Here is a 14989-nt window from a genome sequence, read left to right on the forward strand (position 1 = left end):
TCATAGTTGTCAGCTACTCAGAAGTCAAGGCAAATACCTACGCATAAAACATTCATGCTCAAGGTCCAGAGAGGCTCCAGAATTGAAGCTTTATTTATCCAGGTAACCATGGCTTTAAACAAGAAAAACATTTATCTTCTGATTACTAAACCAGTGAAAAAGAAGAATTACTCCTCTCTTGCTTCTTTTGGGGGAGCGTCTGGAACCTCTAATGCATTGTAACAACTTCTGCATCTTGCCTGGATATAAACCATAGATGGTTTCCCTCTATCCAAGAGACAATACAGCTCTTTATTTCCAAGTATTTCAGCTGATTCAATACCTTTCACTTTAGTTAAGCACTTAGTGAGACCACTTTATGGAGTTTTGAAGGACATCTGTGACAGTTACCTAGAAATTAATTCTGATTTAGAGCAGGGGACCACTTGAACAGAATCTAAAACTTAAAGAGATTGCTGAGAAAATCCCACCTGTATATTTGGAAGAACCACTAAATACACAGTGTTTATATGCTGCTATTTGCAAATGCCAGAGATGAGTTTCAAACCCCTCAGAAACAGGTTAAAAACACTGAATAATGAGACCAGTGAAAAGCAAAGAACCTGTCAGGTCAATCCATGAGAATTACCATGGTACAACATTTTTGCTAGTTGTTCAAAACCAGGATGTTAATAGCAACAAATAACTTTACAGGTGTATGTTTTACCCCCTTACTATGTCAGAAAAGTGACATGTGCTGCAGAGCAGGCCCCAAAAGGATGCTCATGCCAACTCAGTAAAGTGAACATCCAGCACAGCAATGCAGGCTAGAGCAGAATGGAAAAGAATTCAGCAAAAGATGGGGACCCTCTTTTCCCATCTGATTTGCACCCCTTCTGCTCCACAAGCTGTAACATCAGTTTGCAGAGAACCAAAGGCAGGCTGAGAAAAAAACCCAAACAGAATTGCTCCACAGAGAGATGTCCATCAACCCTATTTTTCTCTGCTACTGTTCCAGGCTTGTACAAACCCATTCTGCACAGTAACATTTAGCTTTTTCATAATATGCATTAGGAAGCCACATAGACTACAGTCATAATTTCAGATTAATTTATGGCAGGACTTCAGCCTGTGCTTACATTTAAGCACCTGTTCAAATGCTTCACTGCAGAGCATTTTTCTACCTTGATTTCCTCACGCCAATATGGTGGAGATAATAAAACTTTTCAGCACAATAAACCTCCATTAGCTGATGTTTATTTACAAGTAGAATGCATCCAGTCCCGTTTCAGTTGAAAGAACTGATGGTTGTTACAAATTGGAAGCATGTTTCAACATTTTCCAGAGTCATGTTCAAGAACCCATGGAAACAGAGACATATAAAACAATGTATGTAACGATGTGCTGAAATATGACTGCACACCACCTATAAAGTGTCATCCAAGGATAACATTCCAGATAAAATGTGACAAGATAGGCTATGACCAGACAATACATATGAAATGTTACACTATGTGACTTCCATGGTAAGATACAACTAAAGAGACACCCTGCTGCAAGAAATAATATTTTCAGATACCACCAAACTCATGGGGAAGAAATGACAAGTGGAAAGAAAGGGAACATTCTGAGGAAAAAAAAAAAACATCGGATCTTTTCCTAACCTCTTTCTTGCTTTTTCCTTTTTCCTTGCCAATTTCTTGACATTCATCCTTGGTGGGCTGCATCTGCTGCTTCTGCAGGCTGACACTTTTTAATTAGTAACCTTGCCTATGGCAAAAGGATTCGCAATGCCAAAGCATCTGATGCTTTTTCCAAGTCCTGCATGGACCAGATTGATACAGCACAGAATAATCTCCTTTCAGGGAGACATAATTTCCTTTCAGGGGAAACATAACTTGAGTTGTTATGCCTACATCAGGGAGAATGAAGATCCCCAGCCTAAGGTCATGTAAATGTAATTCAGGGACAATATACTCTAGAAGAGAAAGTTGGTTTATAACTGAAGAACTAGATGTATGTGTTCTGTGCCTGCATCGTGAATGGTAAAAATATGTTCTTCTATTATAATTTTAATGTCATTTCTAATGATGAATCTGGATGTAATTAAAAGCAGTAATTGTAGTAAGCAAATAAAAAAAATTCTATACTTGATCATAACAATACTTGACGAAGTTCTTCATACATCAAAAGATTCACCCAGACTTTCATCACCCAGATTTTCACCAATGCAACACCACAATCTGGTGCAAGAGGAGCTTTCTGTACCTGCAAAATATAGACTACAAATTCAGCAATTTACTTAAATAAATGCAGGTACCATTACATTGTTCCCTATATTGTTCACTGGTTCTAAACATTTAATTACTTCTCAAATGGAAGCTGCACTACCCTCTGTGCTTTTTGCAATGATTGGCCATACATCACTTGCAGTCTTACCCTGATCTGCTGCTTCAAACCTTCTGTGCATCTTTGTTCACTGCACCCTAGGAATCTTGGAAATAAATAACTGGTGACAAATCTGAGTCATTCTGAAATGTTCTAAGGAGTAAACAAACTGTGGGACCTTTCTCTAACCAAGAAAGGATTGGATCCATCAACTTGAGCCTAAGTTGTCACTAGCCAGTGACACTAACCATTTTAAACTAATTGTCCAGACCCCACTGCATACATCTATTTAAGGCACAAAAGAATGTGCCTTTTGAGTAATGAGTTAATTACATGAGTGTTCCTCTATGGCTTTGATGAAAATGTACTCTGTACACAAATCACCCCAGGTACTGGCTGCCCACTCTGTTGCCTTTGTACCCAGAAGTAAAAGCTGCAAGTCCACACGCTGGAACTGGGAGAGCTCAGATTCAGGAAATTGGGAAAGTGGGCTGTAATATGACTAACAAAAGGGTACTTTATGAGAGTTAATGCATACAATTAAAACAGGCTCATAAAAGACCCAGCTAGCTGTGACACGAACGACTATTATCTGGAGTGCAAGGCATACAGACTGGAGATCTCTCTCCATAACATGCAAAACACATGCAAGGGGCCTCAAAAGCCAATTATAATATTTGAGAGAAGCCAAGCAGTCAGTTAAAATGCTGAAGCATGGCCTGAAAAATGTGGATAGACAAGTGAGAGCTTATATGCACTGTATAGGAATCCTTTGGTTCACACATGGCAGAATGATAGTAAATAGTTCTTTCATGGCCTTGCCTTCACTCTGCTGCAGGTTTGACTTCCTAAAAATTGGTCTTTATGGCTGCTTTTAAAAAGATTTTATTCTTATTACCTTGATTCTGTCTCAATTTTTTTTGCCATCACAGATGGCAGAATTTTTACTCACTAGCAGCCTGGCCATGCATCAAACTCCCCTGCTCAGGATCGGGATGTGCTGCCAGAACACCACAGCTCTCTCCATTCCCATCTTCTTAATCCTTCATGAAAAAAAAATCACTTCTAGACAACAAATCGACAGGAGAGAGGGGCACCCTGCACCACCCAGCTGTCCTGGCTCCTCAGTCCCAGATCTTTGGTACAGACAAGATTTAACTCTGCAAAGAAACCACCAACATGGGTGACTGGAGAATGTTTACTTTTTGGCCAAAGCCAAAAACCTCAGTCTATGCTGTGGAGTTGGAAAGGGATTTGCTCTTATTTTGCTGCCTCATGGTAACTGTTTGCTGATAACTGAAAGTGAAGTTTTACACAATTCACACACAAAAACCCCACTTCTCAGATCAGAAGAGCCCTCTCTACAGCCCCAGTTATCAAAATGATAACAGCAAACTGGAAATTTATCTGTCTTCTCCTAGGAATCTGCCATCCAGGCAAAGGACTGAACATGTTACTCTATGTGCAGTTCACTTCTCCCATCTCCTCTGCACTCTGCCTGCAAATACAGCTCTGATGGGAACAGTAAAATGTTTACAAACTAAGCAATTTTTTTTTCTTTTTTTTTTTTTTTTTTTTTTTTGAAAACAGCATCTTCTTAATCCTTTATAAAAGCATTTGCCTTTTCCTCCCCTTTGTCTTGTGATTTCTTTGCTTATCATACTCTCCTCATCAAACTACACTGATCCAGCTCCCAGAAAAGAAAACATTTGCACTTTTAAAAGGGATAAATTTACCATTTGATATTTGACAGCCCTGCAGTGAGAGGAGGGGCAGAAATTTGCAAAGTCAATTTTTCTAATGCTGTTTTTATGTGTTTCAACTGTTCATTTTATCTTTTTGAAGGAACAAAATTTCTAGCTGTTGAACAAGGCATGTGGCTCTTCATTCTAACCATGAGAAGTGCTGGGATGTGAAAAGGCCAGTCAGGGAATATTTTTTGTGCAGAGAGATGATTTGGTTAATTTTGGTGTTTTATGCTTTCATTGTTTTTCAAATCTGTCCATAATATGAAAAAGAGGAACAAAAGCACTGTCCAGGACAGGAGTACTGTACAAGGGTATAAGACAAATTCTTTGTAGTAGACATCTTCAGAGACCAAGGGCTTTTCAGGATTTTTAGAAGTTATCAGCAAGCAGAATTGTTAAACCAGTTAACCCCTCCAGCACTGGTCTTTACAGTGTAACAGGTGACTTGAAACCTCAGTTAAAGTCAAACAACAAATTAGTAAGTTCAGTAGCATTAACATTGACTACTGGATCAACTTAAAATGAATGTCAGAATTATACAATTTACCCCAGATTCACTGTCATGTTTGCTTCACTATTAACTTTGATTCATTTGGTCACCTCTTACAAGAGTCAACAGCAGCAGCCCCATGAGATTCCTGGTCCCTGCTTTCCAGCAATTCTGCCACAATGTGGGGGCCAAGCTCTTTCAGAATTAGTGACCTACACTGAAATAATCATGATATTCAACCAAAGCAGAGAGAATTTGATTTCACAGGCCTTGGTTTTCAAGTAAATTTGAGTTAGCAGTGACTGCAGTAAAACACTGTTACTGACCAGGTAAAGCCCCTCCCCTGGCTCACTTGAGTAACCCCACTGATTCCTATAGGGTGACCAAGGTGACCAGCTAAACACAGGGAATTTAGGGATACATAGGAAGCTGTTTGACACTTAATAGTCCAGGACTTTCCTCTCATTTTCTCATGGCCAGACAAGCTGTTCAGGGTGAAACTTTCCATACCAGGTATCTGCCTCAGGCCAAACTTGATGAATTTAGAGGCAAAAGGTCCAGAAAGAGAGGAAGGGTAACAAGGATTTCCTTTGCCTGTGTTAGGAAAGGAGTCTTAGTTCTGTTTCCATGAGATGCTCCAAACTCTCCATGCTTTTAAGAAAGGATTGAAATTTTGCAGGGTTTAGCCTTGATGTCAAGAATATACATTATGTCATCCCTGTGAAAATTTGACCAAATTTGGTCACTTGGAGGACCTCTGCCAACTTCGGGTTTGCACATGTTCAGGAAGAACTTGTTAAGAGTTTGGCAGTTCATTTCTCTCAACATTAAATATTTCCTGAGCATCCTCATCCCCCTATTCTATGGGTCAAGCAGACCTGGCAGGCCCCATGTGGAACTGCAAGCACTGAGCACCTTATCCTATTGCTCTTCTGACCCACCAAGGACCAACAAAGTACAGGTCACCACATTAATACCTCTCTGGCTTTTTTCTGCTGTCTTGCAGGACTTAAATCAACACAAAGGCGGTTATCTGAGAACCACTGAGGTGTGAGAAACCTAAAGGTGGTAAAACATGCTTCTCAGGCCCCAAAGAGCTATGAAGCAATTGCAAAATTCCTTTGTAGCTCAGGTAAGTCCCAGGCAATTGATTCAGGTCTAAAGTAAGGACTTGAATTCAATCACATTTAATCCTGAGAGAAATTATTTGGGTACAGCTCTGTTGAACACATTTATCCCACTGATAATGATTTATAACTTTACCCTGCCATACAGATAATTGGATTTGATCCCCAAGGAACTAGATTTCTGCACAGACCATCAGGAATGCCTTAGCTTAAAAGCGTATGAAAATACTGGCTATCAACTAAACCAGCATAATGAATACTGTAGGATAGTGGGATGCACATCTCTTTTATAGGCATGGCAATAGGACAACTGCATTACTCATAAGTTATGACAGTAACAATCACTTAGGCCACTGCTCTAAATTTATGTCTCTAATATGTTTTTACTGCACCAGAAAGTCATCATTTCATCCCAATGCATGTATTCTTAAGTAAGGCAACTTAAAAAAAACAACAACGAAAAATAATCAGAATTACTGTTATGCCTAATTGACAGTCTTTTCCTGTCTAAGAGTATCAGTCAGTGTTTAACAGAAGGAATCATCCTGTAATACTCCCACATGAAATGAGTGGTGATTCAAATCCACTGTAGTATTAAAAAGCCACTCTTAATTTTCATTGCTCATGGGATATCATGATTTAAATTACTCCCAAACTCAGCATTATATGCTGTCCTGAATAAATTCCATTAAGACAGATTACAAAAGGATTTATTTGACAAGATAACTTGATGTTAAAAATGTCTCCAGTGTTATGAATCTGAGTGGTTACAGGTGGAGATGAAAAGGAAGAGGTGGGCAGAGTGCAGGTGAAGCAGTGAAAAGTTCACAGTCAATGCACTCATCCCATGCCTGGGAATTATTGCATCATAAATGCAATTCATCTGTGCTAGAAAGGCTGTCAGAAGTTACATGTTCTTTTCAGGAAAGTATTTAGAATATTTCCATTAAAAGCATGTCAGTAAGACCAATTCTTTCTACTTAATTCTGCCTTTCACCAGTTCTGTCTTAGTAGATTAATATATCAAGAAATAAGGAGAATTTGTGAAGCTTAGATGTAGGCAATAGTTTCTTGTCTTATTGCCAAGAAAAAATGAAGGAAACTGTTTATTAATTTCCAATAACATAAGAGAAACAGTTGTTAATAGTTCAAGAAGTGGTATTAAAGAACTACAAAGGATTAAATTAGTAATAAAGGTTATTATTTAGTGACTAATAATGTCTTATAGGAAAATGCAAAATACGTCAGATGTTAAACAAGCTAAAACAGCAGCTGAAGTACTTTCTCCTCACCCCAAGACACTCCCAGGTGATGGGTTTGGATCACTCTTATAAAAGTTTGACACTCTTATAAAAAGTCCCTCTCCAGACTTCCTGTAGGCTCCCTTCAGGTACTGGAAAGCAGCTCTAAGGTCCCCCTGGAGTCTTTTCTTCAGGCTGCACAATTCCAGCTCCCTCAGCCTTTCCTCATAGCAGAGGTGCTCCAGCCCTTGGATCATCTTTGTGGCCCTCCTATGGACTCATTCCAATAGATCTATGTCCTTCTTATGGTGGGGACACCATTCTCACACCAGAACTGGATGCAGTAATGCTTTGCCCTTTGTACCAGGTGCCCCCTGGCAGTCTTTGGTTACTTTACTTTGTCTGTTGGGTATCCACACAGCTGGCAGACAAATCCTGAAACTGCAATTTCCTCACTTCTTTTTCTTTGGCTAAATAAATAAATAATAAAGGAGGAATGAGGCTGTGTGCATCCTCAAACTATGGGGCACTGCTGGAGACTGCAATAAGTTTAGCAGCCTCCCTGCATCCAACCCAAGGGCTGTCATTCATTCTGATGAATCCTGACTCATGGGTCCACCCTGACTTTGCTCATGTCCCAGTTTTATGCTACAGTTCCCTTATCTGTATCCCTGGAAAGAATCACCAGGAGCCTGTCCATTCTGGATGTCCCTAAAACTGAGAGCAAATACTTACTGAGCTTTCCAAAAAGGCACCACAGCACCAATCTGTCTCAAAGTAAACATCAAATATCTACTCTCAGTATCTAGTAAACAGCACTGATTTTGTCACAAAAGTTTATTTAAAAGCTTAAAAAGAAAAAACATTCTCTAGACACCAAAACTTGACACATCAAAACCAGGTAAGTGGAGCCAGAAAATTCCCTTCTTGATGAATAGGGGTAGAAATGAGTATAATGTAGTTCAATCCAAACCTTTTCAAACAAGAAAGAGTTAGTTCCAAATTAGGCTTCACAGCACCAGAAATTATCAGAAGAAATTTAGATGACAAAAAACATTATACTTTTAACTTCCTGGAGTCCTGCCTATCTTTGTGTTACTAGTCATCACCTTTATAGGTGAAGCAAGGTTAATCACATTAGGAAATTGTTATGAAATAAATTTAACTGAGGAAATAACCAATTAAGTTTCCCTTGTGGGAAGCAAGAATAGCTGCAAGCGTTTGTGCTACTCTGAAAACAACAGTACTATTCACAAACTTAAAGTTACTGGATTTTAGTATATTGAAGAAGCAGCTTGTAAAAGGAAATTCTTCATGAATTGACAGCTCTAATGGACACATAATAATTCCAGCTATCTTTCATATATGTGTGTGTGTGTGTGTGTGTGTATAAATGTGTGCATACACTTTCTATTTCAGGAAGCTCCCCAATGTGTGAAGCTGTTGTACAGAATTTGTTTGTAAAATCTAAATCAACAAACACAGGCAAAGCCTGCAGCTTCTTATAGCATATTTCTGATCAGCTGTGCTTTTGCAAACAGAAAATGCAGAGCATGAAAATAACCATTCAGACTAATTCCATCTCTCTCAAAAGAAACCCTGTCTTTAAAAGTCACTCATCACTGAACGGCCTTTGGTCTGCAAAAAATGTGAAGTATGCTTTAACTACATCCCTAGTGGCCTCCCATTTCATGTCCTGTCCACTGTATCTCTGGTGAGGCAGCCTTATCTCTGGATACTTTTCAATTACACTAAACAGCATTTGTTCAGGTCCTCACTGATTTACTGTACCACTATGTGGCCACTTGCTCTTTAACCGTAACTTTGAGAAGTGAAGTCTGCCTCATTAAACAATGTAAGACTTCCAGTAACACTTAATAATAACAGCTACACTAATTAACATTGCATTCAAACTGAATGCCCCTGAAGATATGTATCACCCTGCTGGCATGTTTATACCTAATGTGTTAATATCAACTCACATCTTTACAAGAGAATACTTGCTTTATAGTAATACATTCCACTTGTGAATTAAGCATTGCTTGATCTGTTAGATATGCTGTCCCTATATTTTAGAGCACTACATAATTCATATGTTTCATTCATATTTTTTTTCCTCTTAACACCAGCTGGACATAAGCAACAACTGAGGTGGAGTTCCGCCCTGTGTGGTAAAGATGCCTTTTCTATGTCATCTGAATTTTCAGAGCCAACTTCTTGCAGCACTCCACACAATACAGAAAAAATTCCCTCATGCACATCTTACCTCTTTGGTGTGGGTATGGAAGGAGACTGACATGTCCAAGAGAAGTTTCCTCTGTTCCACCCTCCGGACAAAGTCCTGAATCCGTACTTCCAGATGCCGGGCTGCTTTATAGATCTCTTCAGGGTCACATTCCCCAGTCTGAGCCAACTGCTCTGCAGCCTCCAAAAGCTTGTCTGCATTGGTGTATGTATTCTACCAGAAAAAAAAAAACAAAAAAACAAAAAAACAAAAACAAACAAAAAAAAAACAAAAAAAAAAACAAAAAAAAAAAAACAAAAACAAAAACAAACCAAAACAGAGCATGAGTAGTAGAACTGTGGCAAATAAATCCTGAAACAGACTGTTAATAATTTCAAAGGCATGAAAACAAGTGATTACCAGAGTTTTAAAACAATAGTAATAATTCCTACTGGCACTACCATCTGTGAAAGGAGAATGCATAAAGCCACACAGACTAATTCCTGAGTACACATGAAATAAGTTCATATTTGAAAAAAAAGCACCCCAGCCCAGTCTTGCCAGGAACAGCAACAGGACCACACACTTGTTTATCTCTAAGTCCCACGGAATTTCTCAAAGATAATGTAATGAGGCAAGTGGGGGTAACCACCTCAGAAGCCTCTGGTGCCTCAAGTGACACTTGGCTACAAGCTCCCTGCAAAGGCCTCCTAATGGCTATCAGCATGTGATCATGCTAGCCAGAGATGTCTCAGCCTCAAGAAACATTTGGCTTCCACTGGCTATTGTGAGATAACTTCAAAAGACTCTATCTTCAGAATTCCTTCTACATTTTTCCCTCTGGTCTACTGTTCTGGGTGGTATTTCTAAATGGAGAAGGTTCATTTGATTAGCTTGTGGCTGCCAATACGGAATGCTCAGATTGCTCTGGAGGGCATCATTTCCAGTAGGTCCAAGGTACATACCTGCCCTCTGTTCTGCAAGACTTTCAACCCTTCACCATCTTGAGTAGATTTGCCCCATAGCCACTATGTTTGTGATCTTAGATATATTAACCCTACTTTATAGGGAGTGAGGAATGCAGAAGCGAAATGCTGTACGCAAGAGAGGCCAGACTGGGGAGAAACAGACATGAATTCCATCAAATTCATCTCAGCTTTCAAACTGCCTGTCCATCCTTCCTCTACATCTTTCATGTTTCTGGAAAACATCACAGAACTATTGCACCAGAGAGTCTAACAAATAACAGAAAAATGTAAAGGGAGTCCAGTCATCTTCTCCTGGCCATGGAGCTATGGTCTGGATAGCTATGTTTAGCTAACTAAACACTTCCAGCCATGGCTGTCATAGAAAAGCTTTCTTCACTAAGTCTGAACTCAATTGCTCTGTGGAGTTTAACACCAAAAGAAGGAGAGACAATGATACTACCTTAAGGGAAGTTCCAGTACTGGGTGAGATCATCAGAAATGTTTGATGTTGGCCTAAGAATGCTCCCACTTTGAACTGAGCCTCAACCTCCCCATCAATAGAAGCAGAGCTGTAGCACTTTCCTTTTCAAAATCTTACTGAGAATCAACCTCAGTTTAAAAATGCATCAACTTTACCCATATACACAAAATACCTCTGCACACTGTGGGCACACCTGTAATTCTGAGCATTAAAGGAACACTGTCAAACATAAAAGCCATGATTGAAGTTATGTTGTTCTTGCTTAGATAATATCCTTCTGTAGTCAATAGCTGTTGCTTGAGAAAATATTCAATACAGATATGGAAAACTGGCCTCCAAGTGTTTAACGGGGGAAAATATTCCCAGTTATAAAAAGCAGAAAGAAAACAGCTCATTCGCTGTTCATTTTTCCAGTTTCTGAGGGCTGTCTATAAATATACAGTATTTGCATTTCTCCTTTTGGACTGTGAAAAAAATATTCTAGACACTTTTGTTACCAATAATAAATTTTTATTCCCTCACTTTGAGGCCACTGCTATAACAGTTAGGTCGTTAACAGTGGTAAAATGCTATGTTTGAATAATAATTTTTTCGAAAGCTCTTTAGCTGAGAATGTGTAAAAAAATGTTCCATTTAATATGATCTGAATTAGGGTCCAGTTTCACTTAAAAGTATCCTTTTTGAATGATCCTTTTCCAACAGTATTTGGAGCAACTGCCAAAGCTAGCACTGTTTTTCAAACTTTACTCCACTCCAGGATTTTTCACACATTACCACTACAACAGCTCAAACACCAGTCTAGCTCCCTGGGGAGAGGCTGTTCCCCACTTTTAAATATAATAATTGTGTACTTTTAACTGCATTCACTCTCTGCTTAAGGCACAGATTCAAGAATCAAACACCTTTGTTGAAATACAGTAGGAAAACAGCTTCGTGGCATTTGTCCCTATTACACTTATGTTCATCTCTGCTGAAAACCATTACAAGTTAACTGACTCCAACATGTGCTGCACATAATTACCTGATGTGCAGATGTGTAGATGAGGTGAGATCACCAGTAGGATGATCAGATATAAATACAATGTATGGTGAAAAGGGTGTAAGCTTAGCTGTAGACTTGGGGGGAAAAAAAGAGTGGAGATTGGCCTCTAGAGATGCTCTGACCAAGCTGCACAGACAGTCAAGGATGTAGTGGTCCTGCAGCAGCTCCTGGGTCTTGCACAAGGTTCTCCAAAAAGAAAGGGGATTTTCTACAAGAAGCTGACTGGATGTGGAAGGAGGCACACACAGTGTTTCCCCTGGGCTATGCCAGGCACTGTCAGCATACAGTGACATTCCCTGAAGCATTCATACCTAATTTTGGATATGTTTGCTTAAACGTGTCATGCACAAGAACCCTGAATGCAGCACATTTTAAGTATGGTGAAACTTTTGTTGGCCTCTTTTTTCTGTGTTCATCCACTGAGTGTCTGGGTTTTGAAAACAGGTGTAGGTTATGATAGAGAAACAGCAATGGCTTTATCCCTGTCATTCTAGAGGGACGGGCTGCTGCCGAGAGATTTTCTGCTCACTGTTACAGATTTAAGGGGTTTAGATACATTTCAGATAAACATATTTGGGACCTGACTATACTCACCTTGACCTTTGTATTTTGATATATTGATGAAGGGATTGTCATCTGCTGTCAGATGACAAGTAAACACAGCACAGGCCCAAGAAGCTAGAGGTTATTTTGAGAGGGCCTGCTACACTTTTGTTCTATTTGTATGCTTCAAGTGCATGTCAGTCACATCAGAAGTTGCTACCTATACCAGATATCTCTGTGTGCAATCTATCTCTATTATCTGCAAGTACTGAGCTAAAGCTAAGTTGGACCTGAGAGCTTCATCCTAGTTGTTCCTACAATGTTGCGCTGATTCCCTGCTTTATACATTTTGATCCTGAGTGTACTTTCTTGTTAGTAAGCTCTTCAGAGCACAGACCTTTATTTCATTTGTTTGAAGCACTTTTATGTTGTTAAGCATATTGACAAAATGCCTCTTAAACACTGACAGGCTTGGGACAACAACTACCCCTCTAGGAAGACTATTGCAGTGTTTGACCACCACCTTGACAAACAAATGTTTCCTAATGTCCAGTCTAAACCTCCCCTGGCACAGCTTTGGATCATTCCCATGCATCCTGTCCCTAGATAGCAGGAAGAATAGACAAGCACCTCACTGTTTCTTCCTTTCCTCAGGAAGCTGTGGAGAGATATAAGGCTTCCCCTCATCCCCCTTTTCTCCAAACTGGGCAGATCCAGTGTTCTCAGCTGCCCCTCACAGGACATTCTTTCCAGCTCTTCCACCAGGTTTGTTGCCTTCTTCTGGAAGCACTCAGGTATCTTAGCATCCTTCTTACTTTAACAAAAATTTTAAAAGAAAAAAATGAAATTTACCAGTTACATGTATTTGTGCTTTTCACTGATGTCTCTCTTCATTTTTAAGGCATTTCAAGGTAATGATGCATTTGGGTTTCCACCCAAGCACATCTTCAGAAAATGGTTCCACGTGGGCTTCCCTCTAGTCCTAGAAATTACACTTACAAGACAGAGCTCAGCTCGTAGCCCAAATCTGGGGCCAATTTTTTTCCAGAACAATCTCCCCTCAAACAGTATGTTACAGCTGTATATTATATTTGGAGGTTTTCAAGGTTAATTGTCTCCAATACCTCCAAAGTGTTGTGAACCTTGCCTATCAGCCAGAGACAGATGTTTAGCTATACAGATCAGGAGAAACATGAGCTAGAGGAATAGGGCAGGTGATCAAAACCATTATTGCATTAGACAAAAAAGACATACCCTGGACACTGTAGTTCCTAAGTGAATATTTAGATATGCTGCAGGGGAATGAGGCAGCACCTGTTTGCCTTATTCTGTGTTAATCAAGTTTCTGCCATGAAAGGCAGTTCCAGGCAAAGGTTCCTCAGAGGGATTTCTCACCTTTGTCACAGAGCTTTGTCACCTAGGTTTTACAATGTAAAAGGCACAGAAGAGATGGCATGTCCAGAGGTCAACAAGTACTGACTAGAGAGAGAACTTGCATGACAAGCTTAAGATAAAATTTTCTTGACTAAAGACTTGAGATGAGAATTTCATCTTTATGCCTGCAGGCTGAAGCTTGGGAGACTTATTAGGTTTTCTCTGATGTGCCGTGTCCTTTTTCTTCTTAGAGCTATGACTTGACTCTTCAATACCAAAGATGAAATGCAGTGTTCCTGCTGTGAAGATGGGATGTTGAGACAAAGTCTGAAGCCTGATCCATCTCTCACTGAAAATGGTGAAAAAGATGGTGCTGACTTCAGTCAGGACTGGGTCAGCTTCCTAGCCATTTATTCAAGATTGCAGGAGGAGACAAAAAAATGGCAAAGGCCTAAAAACAGAAGTCTGGAGGCCTCGTACTCTTGCTCTGCAAATAAACAGTGAGTGGCACTTCTCCCTGCAGAAACTACAGCACAATTCACATTCACAAAATAACTATGAAGCTGATTCTTCATTTCGTCTCAATCCTTATAACCTATTGTTACCCTTAATTATGAAGCACAGCTACTGCTATTAGATTCTTCACTCAAGTCATTTTGCTACAATTAGCTCCAGTTTTTTGCTTAGGTTAAGTGATATCAGTCAGGCTTTTGTGGAGAATTATACCTTTACCAACTGGATATTCTAAAGCAAAAAAGAGTGACCACAATGAAGCATTTCTTTGATAAATAAATCTGGGGTTTAAGGAAGCATCCATCTTTGTCAAAATTCCTCCCCCTTTCAAAAGGGCAAAGGCTAAGTGCATATGATGATCTAATGTAAGCTGTGATTTTATTCAGTTTGAATTCCACCTAATCAAATCAAGACCTGTATTCTTACTTGTGCTCTCTTGCTCTAATTCAAACCAGATTTACTAGGAATTACAGTAACATCTCTCTGACATCACTTGCTCTAGCAGTACAGGATTGTTGCCTACTGTGCACTAGAACAGAAACTTCTTCTGACCTTAAAAAAATATCCAGGTAAATGAAATTTCCATCCCCTTCTTCTCTTAGATATAGACTATATATAGATATAGATATCTCTATATATAGATATATAACTTTTATCCTAAGTTCTCCTTGCACTGTCCTTAAGTTTGAGCCCTTTGGTCACTACAGCCCGTTATAAACATCTTTCCTGGACACATAATAACATGCCTGCCTTTAAATGATTGAATCACATCTGTTAAAGTAGTTTAACAAATGGGGGTCTCAGGTAAGTCTGAGTGCAGGCATGTGTCACTGTGTGTCCAAGTACCAACCACATGAGTGTCTCAACAAAA

General features: G+C 39.5%; 1 protein-coding gene across 24 annotated transcripts in view; it reads right to left on the minus strand.

Annotated features, from left to right (window-relative positions):
• The window catches only part of KALRN (kalirin RhoGEF kinase), a 495003-nt gene that overhangs the window by 200993 nt on the left and 279021 nt on the right, over positions 1–14989 (minus strand). For all 24 annotated transcript variants that reach the window (XR_011726469.1, XR_011726470.1, XR_011726471.1 and 21 more), the window contains one exon: positions 9240–9431. Coding sequence is in view for 21 of the 24 variants with exons in the window: in XM_071746600.1 (XP_071602701.1) it covers positions 9240–9431 (192 nt within the window). In the remaining 3 variants the exon portion in view is untranslated. The remainder of the gene's footprint in view (positions 1–9239; positions 9432–14989) is intronic.

The sequence above is a fragment of the Heliangelus exortis genome, chromosome 6, assembly GCF_036169615.1.
Source record: "Heliangelus exortis chromosome 6, bHelExo1.hap1, whole genome shotgun sequence".
NCBI lineage: Eukaryota > Metazoa > Chordata > Aves > Apodiformes > Trochilidae > Heliangelus > Heliangelus exortis.